Genomic DNA, 17,761 nt, shown 5'->3' with positions numbered 1-17,761 from the left:
AAAATCTTCTGAGAAATCCTGAGAAAGGAAGAATTTGCTTTAGTACTGGAGGGCAGAGCTTCTCACCACATCACCTCAGCAGAGCTGCCTCTGGGCTGGGGGTGGGGAGGCAGCAGCACCAGACACCGTAAGTCTCATAGGGCTGGCAGACTGTGCCTGCACTGAGTGTGAGATCAAAACCCATATGTTTCTCTTTCTAATGACCCTTTTTCATAACCAGGTTTTGGGCTGTAATTTTTTTTCCTAGTTAATTTTTGACTGATGAAAGTTTGTAGACTGACAGTTTGTAGACTGAAGAGACTGATTTTATTAACACCCAACACAGTCCTGAGTATTACAATCGATTCCAAGCCTCCATGTTTCACATCATCAATTGCATTGCTGTGAAATAGGTGTCAGATGTGACCACCTCAGTACTGCCTATGCAAAGCATGGCAAAGACCTTCCACAATTTTCTTTGAATGTATGAAAAGAGATGAACAAGGAGCAAAGCAGGGGATGATTGACTCCAGTCAGTAATCCCTGAATTTGACCTGGAAGATTTTCTTCACAGTTGATTTTGTAATTTTGTTCAGCCCTTGATGGCAGAAACAGAGCTATAACAGCGGTAGTGGCTTAGTGCCTTATCTCCTGAAAACAGATCTGAGCTTCACCACCTCGAGCTGCAGTTGGTGGTGCCCTTTGACCAGCACTGATCACTTTGGATGTGCAGTTCTGAAGTCATAGGCCTCATTACTCATTCCATTTTTGCCGAACTCTGCTGTATTACAGCATGCACTTTCATTGACTTATGCAGAGCTGTGTATACCTCAGGCTTTGCCTCCCTCAGAAACCTTGCTGGTTTTTTCCCAAGCGCTTGCTTCCACTCCTCTGTGCACATGCAGCTCATACTGTACACTTCTGCACCAAGTCATGTCACATCCCATGCTACCTGATTAAGATCAGTAGCTAGGAGTTGATTAATTGACTTTTCAGAAACTCAGCTTGTAAGTTTCCCATCTTTCCCATTATACACAGGGAATAAAATCAGAGCTTAAACAAGCACAAGAAATGGTTCATTTCCTTCCTGAACTCATCACCTTAAATTACTGTGAAGGTCCTTATATGACACCAGGACTTCCCAAATTTTCCCATGGACCGCATCAAAAAATCTCAAGCCTGAATGGAGATTCTTATCAAATTCTCAATTCTGCAAGTTTTCCACTACTGGGGGGCTGGGGACCGTGCCCACAAGCATGTGGCACCCCTCTGGCTCCCATCTTCTCCAAAAGCACAGACATCCACCAAATCTCCAAGGAGAGGAGTCCCACTGCCCTCAGTGGTGCAAAACCAAGGACAGCTAATTGTTGCAGTCAAATGCTTTTAGGAAGGAGTGATAGGATGAAACCCCAAGTCTACATGACCCCACCAAGGCAGCAGCCTCAGCAAAACTCAAGCTTCCCCAGAGGGACTAATTTTGCTTTACAGGAACTGGCTGAAATTAATGCAGCCTCAAATCCATAAGATAAAACTAAAGCACTGCAGAAGCATGCTCACCACCCTCCTACAGGTTATCTGACAGCAGTTTTGTTTCCCAGAATGATCATTACTCACTCCATTTTGATGAAATTCATGACTACTAAAGACAACTCCTACTGATCTCCCTGGATCACAGGTTTTACCCGCAGTCATTTGCAGAAAAATAACCAAAAAACCATCCCAGGTCTGAAAGAATTGCTGTAAACCAGCATTGGAGTCTGGCTATTTGCATGCCAGATTTTTTATGATCTTTATTTTATAAATTAGCACAAATGGTTTTGTCCCCAAATGGTCCATTTTGAATTTTTAAGAAGACTGTAGCTTTATAAACTTTGATACCAGTTCTTAGGATCAAGGAGACTGTTAAAAGACCTTGTTCAAAACATGAGCAACATAGTAGCAAAATTATTTTTATTTCCATGGAACACCAACCACCAAATGCTTTACGAAACTAAAAAGTCCAACCTTGGACTTAAAATTCAAATTACAGCTTCCTTTAAATACCGTATCAAAATATCAAGCTTTAATTATTAAACTAATTAGGGATTTATACAACTGAGGCGGAATCTCTGCAACAGTACAGAATGGTTCTTAATAAAACAGCTATGCTATGGGTGGGGCAAAGCAATAAATGCAACCTGATTTTTTTTGCCTTTATCGCTACATAAAAGAAATACTTAAAGGTATATACTCACATGGTGACAAATTACAAGATATGCAATTTTTTACTGAAATCTGTCTAAAAACTAGCTTCCAGGATCACAAGTTTATGTATTGGTGAGCACACATATTGAAAAAAATGAGAATGGTGATTGATGTTTGAGGCATCTCCAAAGGTTTTATAGTATCCTGTGTCTCAGTACTGGCTCTTATGCTTCTTATCCATTGATACAGTTCTCCAAATAGAGGACATAAATACCATCCAGATTTTAAAACATTTTATTTGCATATTAAAAAAATTGTGCATTCCAATAATTAAAATCATTTGAACAAAAAAAAAATGGCACTCGATTAACTGCATTTTACAGCTCGCAGGACCTTGGTACAGCTTTGCATTTATTCGTGTGTTACTCTAGTTTACTGTAGTCCCACCCAAGTTCTTCTTTCATCAACATGCAAGCTCTTTCATGCCACCAGGACCAAAGCCAGACAGGCAGAGGGAAAGGCAGCGCCTTCATTCAGTGTCAGTAGTTCTCTCTATTCTTTTGATGTGAAAGGGGCAGTACAGTCATTTTAAACTTTATCCAACCTCTTTGCATCTTACAAAGTTAAACAGCTAAAAGAAGTAAAATAAGAAGGCAATGCTTGTGGAATGTACAGTGCATAATTTGGAAGGGCAGATTTCATTACGATTCACCCGCTTGCTTCTCCTGTTCAATTGCTAAAAGGGGGGGAAAAAAACAGAAAAGGAGAAAACAAAATGAAAATCGAAAAACTGATATGCATTCACATGACAATTGCTATAAACTGCTAATATAAATGTGTATTTTTAGCTAGATATCAAAACGGCGTGTAGATAATTGTAAATTAAGCGCTGCTAGGCGGTGGGTTCAGGTTTTTGCTGTCTAGCACAGACACAGCCGCGTATCCTCCCTCCCTCCACCCGCCGCACCCCGGCTCCCGCCTGCCGCCCCTCTTTGTCTCCTCCCGCCTCCCCCCCTCATCCTTCGCTCCCTCCCTCCCGCCCGTCTCCCTCCTTCCCTGCCTGCTCCTCCCTGCCGCCTGCCCTCACTCACTTTCTTTTGAAGGCAGCGGATTTTTCTCTTGCGTCTCTGTCTTCTTCAATTTGGACTTGTCAAATTTCTCGATCTCAGCCATGTCTGGTTTGTCGGACATGTTGGCAGGTGTCTCTGCGCACGGAGGAGGGGAAGGAAGAGCCCGTGAGCCCCGGCCAGCGCTGCCCGGAGCCCCGCGGGGCCGCGCCCGCCGCACCCACCGCGGGAGCCGCACGCTGAAGCTCGCTGCGAGTTAAACGCTTCACCCCCGACATATTTTAAAATAATACTAATTTTTGGGAAGCGTCTGTATAATCCAGCATCCCGGGCGTTGCGGTTCGCCGCCAGCCTCCACCGGGGGCAGGTCCCACTATCTGCGTGCTGCGGAGTACAATAGGGGGGACGCGCCCGGCGCTGACCGCGTTTTTAACTCGTTAAAGGAAAAGTAATTTAAAAATATAGCCCCGTGCCGGCAACAAAGCCGCCTTGCGCCTCGCACGGCACCGCCCTGCAGCGGCGCGCCCTCAGACAATACCCCAGGCGGACAATAGCCCCCCTCCCTTCCTCCTCGCCTCCCTCCACCCCCCCCCGGACAAAAGCCCCCGCGCCCTGCCCTGCCCGCAGTCCCCCCCGGCAAGGTGCCGGGTCCGTGCTGCCTGTGCCGAGGGACCCGGGGGTGCTGGGGGTGCGGCGGGACCCACCGGTGTCGCCGCGCGGTGATGCTCAGCCCCGCCGCTCGCTGCTGCCGCCGCTCCGCACGCCAGTATAAAGGGCGCTCGCTGGCGGGGCGGTTTTATCCCCGCGCCTATGCAAATGAGGTGATGTCATTTTGCCGCTTTCCGCGTTTTTCTCTCTCTCTTTTCTTCTTTACCCCCTTGCTTCCTCCCCCTCCCTTCTTCGCCCGGCCCTCCTGCTCCCCGCGCACACGCGTACACGCTCACAAAGCTACACACACACATATACACACACATACGCACACACCGACACACTCAGGACACAAGCACAGCTTTCAGCTCGGATCGGAGCCGAGCATCGCCCCAGTCTCCTCGGTCCCTGCCCCGGCCACGGGAGACAGCCCCAGGACGGGCCTGGAGGGGGGGGGGGGGCGGGGGGGGCACTGCCCCCGGCTCCCGGGTCCCCTTCCCGGGGCTGCCGCGTGGCCGGGCCGGGCCGGGCCGGGGGCCGGGACAGAGGCCGGGACCGGGGCCAGGGCAGGGGCAGAGCCGGCCGCATCCCGCGGCGGCGGAGGGCTGTGCTTGGCTGGAGCCGGGCGGTGGCTGCGCTCCACGTCCCTGCGTGACGCTCCTCTGGTTGAGCAATATCATGTCGCTGATAACGTTACTCAAATGTCGGCACTCAGAAGGAAAAGCCGAAACTCGTCCCTTCAGAGCTCCGGGAGCTGTCGCCGGCTCGCCCCGCAACCCCCCGCCCGCTGCCTTTGCATCCCGATGCAGGGACAGAAAATCCCATTGCCGATGTCGTTGCATCCCTGCTGCAGTGGAAGGAGGGAACCACCCCACAACGCCCCCGGGCCAGGCTCTGGTGCCGGGCCAGCAGACAATGGCTGTGGCAGATGCCGCCGGGCCCTGCCCCCAGCCCCGCTCCCGAGCAGCGGGGCGGCCCCGGCTTGGCACCGCCCGCCCGGCCCGGTCCGCCCGTGCCCGAGGGAAGGAGGGCTGGGAGCGGGGCTGGGGCCGAGCACGGGGCTTGGGGGCCCTGGGCTGGCTCTGGGCTGCTGCCTGCCCCCGCTGGATGTTCCAGATGTGCTCGGCGCTCCCTGGGCTCGGGGATTCAGGCGGGCAGCCCCGAGCAGCAGCAGCTCCCAGCGCAGCATCATCGGGCGGGTGGGCAGCGGCTGCAGGGGGGTGGATGGGACGCGTGATTCCTTGTTTCTGCAAATACAGCATTGGGAAAAAACTGAAGCATTCACGTGAAAGAGCCGAGAGACGCCGGGGGGAGCCTGTGTGCGTGTGCGTATGGCTGACTGACACGGAGACGGGGAAATCTCTGCGCCTTTGTGTGGCAGCAGCCCTGCACGGCGGCAAAGGCACGCTCGCTTTCGAGGTCTGAGGGGGTTCAGGAGCAGGCGTGTGAGAGTTCATTTAATTTCTGCTCCTTCTGGTGTACCCTGAATGGAAACCACGGAGCGTATTGCTCCCTGCTCCTTGCCCTCCAGCAGGGCATTAGATGCTAGTGTGATTGATGTTGAATTAAAAGCCCTGAGTCATAAACAGTATTAATACATGCAAAAAGAACTGTAAACACATTTCAGTAAAACCCCTGGGGATCCTGCTTTCTCTGTTTCGTGGTTGTTCTCTCCCCCTTGGCTGGCTATTTTCCATAGCATTTCCAGAGCTGTATTTCTGAGGAGGTAAAATCTTGTCCCCATGGCAATCCCAACAATACTTTCTATAGTAAACCAGGATTTCCAGTCAGCCCGCAGTCTTCCTAAAGTCGAGCTCCATTGCATTTGGAGATGTGGTGTACAAAGTCTAGTTTCCTCCTGCAGCGCATGAACACCTCCAAAACTGAGATAAATATGGTGTGAGTCAGGAACTGTGCTAGACCAAAGGCCAAAGGAACGTCGCAGGAAAGCAAGGACCAGGAACAGATCATATAAATTCAGGATATTTACATATTTTCATAATAATGGCATTTAAAATGTTCCCAAGGGATCTTCTGTGCTGGATACCAGCTACTTTTGCTAACTTTTGAGCAAGTTCTGTAGAATGAGTTTATGACCATTTACTGCTTTGACACTTTAGGGCATTGAACCTCATGACTAGGAATTGTGAAATTCCCCTGATGATCAGTTCATAAGCATCCTCAATGATGTTACAGACCCAGACTTTTCAGTTTTGCCAAAGATTTTCCTGATTTTAAAGTGAGAGTAAATGTAATATAAATATTCTTTAGAATTTTTCTCATCTAGGGATTCTCCAACTTCTCACAGATTTGTCTAAGCAAATTGGTATTTCCTTGACTTCACTGCAGGAAATGTTCTCCTGAAATTAAAGAAGAGTGAATGTTTGTGTGACTGGGGTCTGGCTTTTTTTCAGAAACTTCTTGTCTAGTAGCAACATTGCCTTCTTTCCTTCTATTTGTTTTGGGACAGAGCCATGGATCCCCTAAATCAGTATAAACCACAGCCTTAGATGGAGCTTCGCTGCTGTCTACAAACCAGACTCCACTGCTGAGTTTAGATTCAATTATAGCTGTGAGATACAGTGACAAAAGTTTTGCGCTGTTGCTGTTTCTCTGCCTTCCTATACCTTTTTTTTCAGGTGGAGTAATACTGAGGTAGGCACAGAACCTTAGCAGTGTTACATATAATTTCCATATGAAGGCAGGATTGTTCTGGTGAGGCAAAATGAGTGTTGTTGCATTTTGGTGGCAAGAGGTCAGCTAATTTCTGTAGAATTAAATCCTCCCCACAATGGTTTGCATTAGTGGTGTAGCTAGAGAAATTGCACATCTCCTTGTCCTTTTATGTTTGCTTATGTTTGTTATTATTTGGAGAATGCAAGGAAGATACATGTTCTTGCAAAACTGTCACGTGTTAAGTAACTTCTGAGGACAACAAAGCACACCTAGATGGGATAGAGCTGACATCCTCAAGAAATATCCGAGGCCATGATTTGTAGAGGATAGCTAGCTTAGGAGTTCTTAGTTTGGATATTAATGAGCTGATTTTTTTTTTAGTGCTTTATTGAGTTTTGTGTCAGCAGTTTCTTCCTGTGATTATTAAAAAAAAAATTCAAATCAATTGAAAAAGTCAACTAGTATTTAGTGTTGTAGTACCCTGCTAGACATGCCCTCTATCAGTCATTTGCATGTTAAAGGAAAGCACTTTTCAGCACATTGGTGATTCCATTTGCAAGGAGGAAATTGGACCCTTGCTAGCAGTTTTTCCCTAACACCTTCCAGGGATGAACTAGAACAAGGCAGCAAGCTCTTTCTTGCTTTCCATGAAAATTCACATTGCAGGAAAGGTAGGAACTGCTAAACCATAGTTCTTGCATCTCATTCGTATGTTCAGATTTGAGGCCTTATAAAAAACATGAGCATTTCTTCAGATAAGTACATACTGATTCTCTTTGCTTAAATGTGATGTGAGACTTGCTCAAGGACATGGAACAGGGGCTTCATCTGATATTAGCAGCTGTCAGTGGAAGTGTCTGCATCTCAAACTACCTTCAGTAGACTTTTCCTTCAACTCTATCTGAAGAAACATGATCAGGAGCACAAATCTTCTAACCTTGTGCCTATTCTGCCACGGAGTTTACGCATTTATTAAAAAAAGAAAAAAAAGTAAAGGACCACGCAACACCTATGTGCTAAAGCTCCCAAGGTTAATTCCCATCTCAACTTAATATTCAAAATGGGATTCTAGGCACATAAAATGACTAGTAAGCTAAAAATAAACTATGCAAATTTCTTCATCATATGGGAAATAAGTTAAAGAAGGGGAAGCCAAGTGATTGTTTTCCAGGTCTCAGTTTCACATGTGAAATCTTCTTTTCACATGCTTGACTCTCTGAGAGAGGATGCTTTCTCTCACTCCATATACTGCTGGAGGAAACAGGAGCTGGCAGGGAGCCCGAGAGTGTAAGTGAAGAGACAATTCCTCTGGGCAGTCGCTTTCTGCCCTGCCTCCCTGCCAACAGCAGCAGGGTGTTGACAGTGACATCAGGGCTTGGGTGTTCGGTTGTTCAAACACCAGAGCACAATATTTGTGGTGTGCCACATTCCACAAATTGCTACCGACAATTACAATTTAAAAAGGGTAATTGATTCATGGAGAAACGTTTTCAAAAGGAGAACCTTCCCATCCCCCCACCACTCGATTTCAGAAGAGGGATTACAAAATGCTTGTCGTAGCTGGACAGGTTCTGGTGCTAATTGGCTTTACAAAAAGTGACATTTCCTTTTTTACAGTGCTTGACAAAAGGGGAACTTTGCAATAGGTCATGACTTTCAGAAAGCAGCGGAAGAAAAGAGAAGCCAGGCTGGGAAGCTCAGATTGCTGCACAGGAAGCTAAATACCCTCCAGTAGCAGATGCTCCTCTCCCACACCAATCTGCCTGACTGTTTTCCTTGCCTTGCTATACCCATAAACAATAAATGAAGAGTGCTGAGCCTTTATTTAATGCACACGGAAAGCTGTGGCAACGCAACAGTTTGGAAGCCAGGCTATCCAAATACTGCAAGTGGAAGGCTGCCTGCATACCATCAATAACAAAGCAAACAAGATGAGGGGGCCTTCAGCTGTCATTTCTGGCTTTTCAGGGATGCTAAGAATTTGTTGCCATCATACTCTGAAATTTCTAATAAATGGAGAAGAAGCAAGAGATGTATGTCTCAAAAATTCCATAAGGATATCTGTAAGTTTGCAGAGAACCACCAAACTTCCAGTTACTTGTCTTGTGTTTTTCACACAGGGCAGGTAGGTACATGGTTTAGCCGTGGAATTGGCAGTGCTGGGTTAATGATTGGATTTCACAATCTAACAGGTATTTTCCTACCTCAGTTATTGTATGATTCTATATGTAAACACTATGTTTGAAAGCTATCTCTAGAAACAGTGATTGAGTTGCAAGGTACCTGAGAGAACTGGAAACTACCTTAGCATATCTCCTGCCAGAAGAAAAGCATCTCTGTGCCAAAGTTTCACAAGTGCTTGCCATCACTTTCTGAATTTTGCAGCAACTTTCTTCTCATTTATGAGTAAAAACAATAATTTTGAGAGCATGTAAATGCTGCATTATGCATCACAAAAGCATGATGAATCATTTCTCCTAGTGCAACCCAGTGACCCCTTGTTCCATGCAATGCTAGGTTTCTCCTAAGCAGAAGTGCTGATTTTATGGCATGTGTATGGGTGTCAATAGAGACTACCAACAGAAATCTCAGGCAAATGAAAAGACTGTATTTTTATGCCATAATTGAATATGAGTTTCTTTCAATGCAAAGGTAAAGCTAGATAGGCATTTGAAATACTGTGGTGTCCATTCAACACACAAAAGACAAGGCAGCTATTCTAATCAGCTTTCCATTGAAAAAGGAATGACCGAAGTAAACACTCAGAACGAAACAATGACTAATAGCATCAAATTGCCTAGGCCATTGTATGGGCTTTGGCAGTCCCCTGGAGGATTGCCAGTCCACTTGCTCTTAAGAAAAGCACAGAAATAAGGAAATACCTGTCAGAGACCATCCCTAGGATACCCACATTGCATACTGTACTCTTGGATGAGCTTCAGAGTGATAAAATGTACCCAGCATCATTAATTAGGTAAACTATGTCATTCCAGAGTGGGGCTCCCTCCCTCCCTCCACAACCACCGTTCTTATGACCAATTGGCATGACACAGAAGAGCAGTGTAAGTCACCGTGCACAAGCATATGGAAGGACTTATTTATTTAGCTTGGAAAAGGCACTACCCGTGAGGCCACACCTGTGCTATGTGCTCTGTGTATCGTTATCTCTGAGCTGGCTTTAAACTAGTGGCAGCTTGGAACTCACCCCAGCTTTATTGCTTTATGTTGATTTTCTTGGGCGGATTTTACCGCTTGTGCTGAATGCAGCTTGCCGTATCTGAGGCATTTGCTTTAAAACCATGTTAAGCATATTCACCTATCAAACTTCTTTCTGGTTTTGCCTTTCCAAACCCATACAAGTGCAACAAGCTTTTGTCTCTTGTAAGGTTGTAGGCAGGTGAGGTTTTTCAAAGTTTACATGTGGGTTTGTCTATCGAATGTATTTATTTTTCAACACTACTCCCTTTTTAATTTAATTTTAGGGGAAAAGAAAGAAAAAAAGAAAATAGAAGAAATGAAGTTTGCCACCCAACAAGATATAAAAATAGCTAGGAGGTCTGTTCAAAACTCATCTCACATCCTTGACATTCAATGTGACACCAGGGTAAGGAGTGAGGGATGAAACTCTTGAGGTAAAGCACACCCAGTCATTTAAACTTTCTTGATGTGATGCTTTCTTTATAGTGCCAGCTTATAAAAAGCAAGGGAGAAGAAGTGCTTCTTGTAACTGCCATAATCCTGGATTTTAGTTGTCTCTGGTGTATTCCACCAGTATCATGGACTAGACGTGTGTGTGTGTGTGTGTGTGTGTGTTTTGCAGATTAACCTTCTTAAAGCTGAAAGGCATAGCTCTATAGCTCTCACAGCATCTCTCATCTCACAGCTCTCTTATCACCTGACAAACGTGTCCTTGGCCCTCACAAAGTTCTTGAAACTCGTGGGTTCTTTTTCTCTCACATTTTTCTTTTAAATTGGAGGGGAATTACAATGTCTAAGTGTAAACAGAGGTGTGGACTGGCAGGGACATCTGTTGTAGCAAAGTCACACATGCAGGTTGTGTGGGTTGAAAAGGACCCTGTGCTTGGTAGGTATTAGAATTTTCTCAGGCTATATCACTGTCTCACTTTTTCAAATAATCTCACCTGGGCTAGTTTTGCTCTTGAGGCCATTAAAATCGACTGGCGGGGGGCTCAGGAATGCACCACTTTGCCCATAGGAGTGTTCAGGTTATTCCACACAGAAAGGTATGGACCAGTACTAGAGATTAAAAACTGATAAAGCTTGTGATTTTTGTTTTTAAAGTGTCAGGCTTAGATGCATACACCCACAAACATGGTTGATGGCAGAAAAAGTAGTGGTGGGAACAGATGGAGCAGTGTCCATTTTCCCTTGCAAGAAGAGGAACCTGCAGCTTTACTCACAGCTTCTGGTGATAACAGGGTCTGTGGCATCTCAAGTTTCACCTCATGCTCATTATCTTATACACAAGTTTGTTTATGTCTAACAGAAACAAAAGCATTCTCTGGCATGTTTTAAGGTTGGTAGGAAGTTACTACACACATGAAAAACAACAACAGTAACAGTAATACATATTGTCATAGTGGATTATTGCCAAAATAAGGCAATAATTGCAGGCAGAGCTCACTTATGCAGAAAGGTGTACAGCTACCTTGAACCTGAATGCAAGCTATCACACAGAAGGAGAAAGAGTGAAAATGTGTAGGTTGCATTTTTTTGAGTCCATGGTGGTTTGCTATTGATATTAATAAGGGTTCAACTTCTATTTATCACAGTTACTCATTGTGGTTACTCATTGTGCCTTATACAGAACAGATGTGAAATTGGGGATGGTAGCAAACGTTCCAAAGGGAGCATGTCTCAAGTCATGGCCTCGTGGTGTTTGGGCGATTGTCTCCCTCACTTTTAATTTAAGTTTTCTTTCACAGCAGTGGTCTGCATGAAACACACATTCTGGGCTAAGAAAGAGGAGCGTCCCTGCAGACTGAGCTGGATGTGAGAGTTGGCTGTCCCTGCCCACAAATGCACAAATGATGTGTTTGCCTGCAGACCCTCTGCTGCTCCAGCAGCGTTTGTCCACTCTTGACGAACTGCTGCCACCAGTGGGCTGTGGTTTGTATCAACACACGCTTTTAGTGTTACACGTCTGCAATGCTTGTCATAATAGCCAAAATATTCCAAGAATCCAGATCTAAAATCAAGCCATGCCTGAACAGGGCAGCTGGAGGGAGACGTGTACTAGATGGAAAGCTTCATTTCTCTCTCAGCAATGCACACTCAGCATAGATGTTAATCCTGTTCATTTAGACACACCCTCAAGTTCCTTAAGGGATCATTTTCCCACAATAAACTTTACACTACATCTGTTAGTGTTAGCCTTGCCCCTGCTTAGTCCTAACGTTGGTTATTTGGAGGGAATGCAATTGTATATTTATAAACTGTAGGTTTCAAATTTTACTGGAGGTTGCAATGGGTTTGCACAGATTGATTATCAGTATTCAAGAAACACAGGCTTTAGACACCGAAGGTCAGCTTCAGCAGAGAAGATCCATACGTGTCCTGAAGCAGGCACATAAGCTACTTTGAGTCCCCAGTGCTTTGCTCTTGCCTAAGTTTATCAAAGATCTAGAAACTACATCACTCCAGAATTCCTTAATGTTTGATCAGACCATGACTAACACACACCAGAGCCCTGACTCCTCAAAACTGTTTGTTTCTACCATTTCTGTGAGAATGTGGCCAGAGATTGTGGTGATGATAATCCTTATATATATGTACCTACAGCATATATATATATATATATATATATATATATGTGTGTGTGTGTGTGTGTGTGTGTGTGTATGTATATATATATATATGTATAATATGTAATATGTATAGTAAAAAATACAATATATCATACATATATATATATACTGTAATACAGAACATAGAATATGGAATATGTAACACATATACAACATAAAATGCAGCAGAATATTTTTTAATATAATATGATAATGCAGTATACATGCAATATATTACATTATGCTATATTGGCTCAATGTTTTAGTTATATTTCTTAGCCTGAGGGTCATTGGCATTAACATTTTTTACCTTGCTGGAAAATATCCTACCCAGGCAGTAAGGGTTAATGTTGCACATCTAGTTCACACACCACTAAAATGAAAGCAAAGCAGCAAGGCAATAGAGAACCTTTCTTATTTGGATGTGTTACTGACATGGGCAAAATTACTTAAGAGGAAAAAATTCAGTCCTCAACCAAAATGGATTTCCTGAAAAGCTTCATCATTGTGGAACATCCCACACCTCCTTAGCACTGGGGGTAGCAGTATGCACTGCACAGCCCACAGTTTGCTCAGCTCTCTCATCTGGATCCCAGGAGCATCCACTAAGGCACACATTTTCACCCATTAAAAGATGGTACTGAATTGAAACACAGCCCTGCAGCGGGTTCATGCACAAAATTGTTGTTCACATGCAGTTATCAGCATCTTTGCTATGCAGTTGAAAAATCTCAAATTTCCTTCAAATTCTTCAAAAAAGTGAGGGACTAGGACTCTGTAAATGTGGGCTGATTTCATTGCTGAGTGAGTAATGAATTACAGTGGTCTAATGAGATTCTCTCCTGCTGATCTTGGGGCAGAGTCATAGCAAGAACTTAATTTATCACTTGCTGGTGAGCAAAACTACTGTTCCAGTTCTGCAGTGAGTCCAGACCCATATTTTTGTTCTGTTTGCAAGTCCAACACCCTGCCATGAGGAAGGCTCTGACCACTAAGGGAATACTAATAATTAGGTTGTATGCTTTTTTTTTCCCCTAAAATTCATTACTATGAGGAATATAAAATTATATCTCCTCTTCCAGAGTAATACAAGGTTATCAGAAAAACAGGAATGCCACTCTTTGATAGCAGCAAGATGGTACTCAGTTGTCTGTCTCAATTATGAGAAATCTTTTTACCAGCAGCAGATGTATGGTGTTCCACTCTCACTGGAGATCTGCTTTTGCTATGAGGGCATGTGATAAACAGATATCTCCAGTTATTCTCTATGTGCCATTCATTACCTTTGCTAAATCTTCATCAGAATGCTCTTTATTGTCTGCTTTTGAGAGTAACCAGGTTCCATTGAGATGCATATTTGTCATGGCTTTTGAGACTGCCTCTCTGTTTTCTAGGCAGAGAAAGAGCAAAGCATGGTGACCATGGTTCAGTCACACCAGTGGTGCCACCTTGCTTGTCTAGCCAGAGTAGTATTATTGCTACTGAATGCTTAGGCAGTTGTCCCAGATGAGTGCAAATTAGTCATTCATTTAATGGCTTGATGAGGTTTTCAGACTTATTGATTACTTTTGTATTGCTTATTGGCTCCTGTGTATTGTTTCCCTTTCTAGAGCTTCTGAATGAGATGGAAAATGGCAGCAAGTGGTCTTTATTGCAATTCAAATCAGTCCTCCTTCCTTATATGCATCTGCTTTTCACCAGCTCTACAATCATGCTTTTAATTGTAATGCCTAGCAAACAAACACAATTAGGGAGAAAATAAATAATACCATGAAACGGAGAGTTGGTGTTTGCAGGGGATAGTGTGTTGCTGAGGTAAGGCCAAGTGGAGCTGTGCATGAGTTATATTAATGCACTTATGAATGGATTGCTCAAAATGAGATATACTATGTCATTAGGATAGCTTTGGGCTATTTTTTGACCTCAGCAGCTTGATTTTCCTTTGCCTTTAATAGTTGAAACAAGACACAGAAAAAGAAGTCACATATGGGACTGCTCTTTTTATTTCAGCCATTCAATCTTTTGAATATCCAAAGTCCCTTTTGATTCAGGGAAGATAACACAGGAAGTCAGCCAGCATAAAAAGTCATATATGCTTATTAAACTGAGTAGTTGCCCATCTGCCTCCAGCATCCATAGTAACTCACCTTGAATTTAAAACCTTAAAAGAGTCCATTATTTCTTTTACACCAGCTAAGATATGCTATGGATATTATCTAAATTAGTATGCCATTAGCATTTGTCTTTGTCCTGTGGTTTGGTGCCAAAATCAGTCAATGTGGTGGCCACCCCCTACTATCCCCAGACTATAAGGAGGGCTGAGGGTGTGCAATATCAGCTGAGATGGGGACATCAGAGAGTTACTTTTGATACTTCTAGTCAAAACTGTCTCAGGGAGAGAAAACTACTGTTTACTGGGCAAAGGAAAGGAATGAAAGATTAAGGGAGGGATTTGGTAATGGAGAAAGAATGAAGTAAAGAGTGAGACTGATCAAGTCTACCTCAGAGAACTGATTAATTATTTTCTGACACAAAGTTTTGACCCAAGCTTTTTTTTTTGGGCAAGATTTCAAGGGACATTGTAAAATGACTTTGTATATATAAATCTGTATTTGGGATAATTTTTCTTTCCATCTCTTAAATACTTTATATAAATCTGCCGCTTTTCAAGTGATGTATTAAAGTACTTGTGTGGTTGCATAATATCAGTATTCCTCTGAGATTTTACAAATGCATCATCAGCATCAGATGGATGAAATCCAGCCTGCCATAATCCAGATGCTGAACATAGGCAATGCTTCACTGAACATTTCAGTTACAGCCTGGAGAGCAGGGGAAAGAGCAATTAAGCCAAATTAGCCTTAATGTTGCTGCCATATTGTCCTGAAGCCTACAAGGGGAGCTCAGGAAGCTGCAGGGGAAGACGCAGTCTGCTTGTAGTTGTGTTTCAGAGGCATCTCCCACAGGTGGTGCCTTCCTTGGGTACTCAGGGGGACCCCAAACCCCTCTGTCATCCCCTTGTGATGCCACCTGGCCCTTTGCAGAGCAGAGGTGCAGCACGTGCCAGTGCTCTTTGGCATCCAAGATGGGGCAACCTCCAGGTAGATGGAGCTAGTCAGACCCTATGGGGTTAAAATTTTGACATACTAGGAGAGTATCTTGAACCTCATCTCTCATTCAGACCATGATGGGCTGAAAACATTGCACAAGCATGAGTGCAAGGGGGCATGGCTTGAAACCACTTGGTATCGGACAAGGGGGAAGAAGGGGCATGGCTTGAAATTACAGGATCTCCCATTTCCCAGACAATTGCTGTACCTCCTAGGATTTGCCTCAGAAGATCTTATTCCCCACCACTCCCTCACCTAGTTGGTTATGTCCATCTGCCTTAATATGGGGTAAGGCATACTAGGTATCCACAATCAAGAAATAAAAATTTCTGAGCAAATGAGTGGCTAAAACTTAAACCTCCCTGTGAAATTGTAAGGAAAGTGAGAAAATATCTTACACCTTTGACTGCCAAAAATTGAACTCTCTGAGGACTTAATCACACTAGTTCAGACAGATGAAGACAGGAGTGGCATTCAAGCTAAGGGAAGATTGAGTCAGGCAGTGAGGTTGAGAAAAATGTATTCAAGCCAAATAATTCTAATGAAATTTGACAAGATATTTATGGAGCAAATAAAAGTAATGACTTAGTAGATTCTTCAAAGAATGTGGAAGAGACAAGAGAGATCTCTGAAAAGCTGTAAAGGTCAAATTCTGCACTCATTTTTAAATGGTGGGATACAAAACCAAAGCATCCTAATATACTTAACAGCCTAACTTCAAGCCTCAGAAAAAAAGATTGAATACCTGGAAGATAACATCATGATAAAGAACTGCCAACAAGGATCAAGCCAATCCCATTTCTTTCTTTGGATAATGGGAAAGCAATAAGTGTAAAATATCCTGCCTCCCTTAGGGCCCATGAGACCACTCTTGTTCTTGTAACCAAACTGAGGAAATTCAGCCAGAATGGGAAACGCCTACAAAGTGTGTCCACTAAAAGTAAGAATCAGCAATCAGTCCTCTATCAAGGTGAGAATTGTTTTGTGGGGGGGACTTTTATTAGCAGCCTGGAAGACATTCTTTTTCAAAAAAAAAAAAAAAAAAAGGAAGTGACTTGGAAAACTTATTCTCACTTACAGAAAAAATGGGCACTCCCTGATTCCCCCAGCTGCTGCTGCAAGCATCGCAGAGGATGCGAGTCATCCTGCCTAAAGTCTGTCTGAGCTGTAGCCCAGACTCTTTCCACAACCAGGGCAGTCTTAGATGATTCAGCCAATCCAAGGACAGAGGTTGAGGAAATGAGTCACTCTCCAGTTTCCTCTCACTCCATCCCAATGACTGTAGGAGAGTGTAGAAGGACTACCTCTCAACAGGCACTTTACTTTTAGATAGCTAATATTAGGGGAGACCTTTAGGCCTGTAGCAGAAACCAGTGAACCACTCAGAGATATTTGTGTATACTTTATTCTCTTTGAAGTCAACATTAAGTAGATCTGATAACTTAACCTGGGATCTGTTGACTAAGTGAGGAGATTCCCACAAGAAATAGGTTTTATGGGGATCTTAAGACTCTTGCCTATTCCTGCATTTTCCAGGCAAATCATTGGGCTCACTAAGGACTCCTCATCTTAGGGTGTAAGCCTGGGTCACACTCCATGCCATATTACTGAGGGAAAAGGATTGCAATTTGCGCAAAGAAATCAATGGGGCTAATGCTGATCCGTGCCTGAGTATCCTCTTCCCACACTGGTCACAATGATGTTAGCTATTTCTTGTGAAATAAAGACCTAAAAATTGTATCTTAATGTAAAGAAACCTTGGATCGAAATGCTTCTCTATGTTTCATACTTGGCCTTTTGCACATTCTGGAGGGATAGTGGCTTCCAAAATATTGATAATTCTGCTCTTGAAGAGTTGTAATGATGATTCTCCTTTTGGCCTGAAAAAAGGTGGATGAACAGCAGAACTTTAAGCACTGAGAGCCAGGAGAGACACCTCTGCTACCCCACAGGATTTTCCATGCAGTCTTTCAATGCTATGTTACATTTTGAAAGTTTTTCTTTTTTACAAAAACAAAACAAAACAAAACAACATACCAAACAATAACTACAAAAATCCCCAACTTCTGTCACATCTCATCTCATAGTCCAATGAAGCGTAAGCCCACAGCACACATAGAAGTGGAGTCCAGGTTGCTAAGGTCTGGAATTAATCAAGTCTTTTGGCCCTTCACTATAAGACATTGAGATACCAGAACATGTCCAGAGAAGAGCAAGGGAGCTGGTGAAGGGTTTGGAGCACAGGTCTTATGAAGAGCAGCTGAGGGAGCTGGGCTTGTTTAGCCTGGAG

At 43.8% G+C, this 17,761-nt stretch overlaps 1 protein-coding gene across 1 annotated transcript; it reads right to left on the bottom strand.

Annotated features, from left to right (window-relative positions):
- Nucleotides 1–2,441: 2,441 nt before the first annotated feature.
- TMSB4X (thymosin beta 4 X-linked) lies at nucleotides 2,442–3,368 on the bottom strand. The gene is made up of 2 exons (XM_058825249.1): nucleotides 3,255–3,368; nucleotides 2,442–2,899 (listed from the first exon to the last, which is right to left on the bottom strand). The coding sequence occupies exons 1-2, from the start codon at nucleotides 3,352–3,354 to the stop codon at nucleotides 2,865–2,867; spliced, it is 135 nt and encodes a 44-aa protein (XP_058681232.1). The 5' UTR covers nucleotides 3,355–3,368; the 3' UTR covers nucleotides 2,442–2,864.
- Between the last annotated feature and the right edge of the window lie 14,393 nt (nucleotides 3,369–17,761).

The sequence above is a fragment of the Ammospiza caudacuta genome, chromosome 2, assembly GCF_027887145.1.
Source record: "Ammospiza caudacuta isolate bAmmCau1 chromosome 2, bAmmCau1.pri, whole genome shotgun sequence".
Classification (NCBI taxonomy): Eukaryota; Metazoa; Chordata; class Aves; order Passeriformes; family Passerellidae; genus Ammospiza; species Ammospiza caudacuta.
The sequence above is the reverse complement of the archived record's forward strand: the minus strand, read 5'-3'. Positions and strand labels throughout refer to the sequence as shown.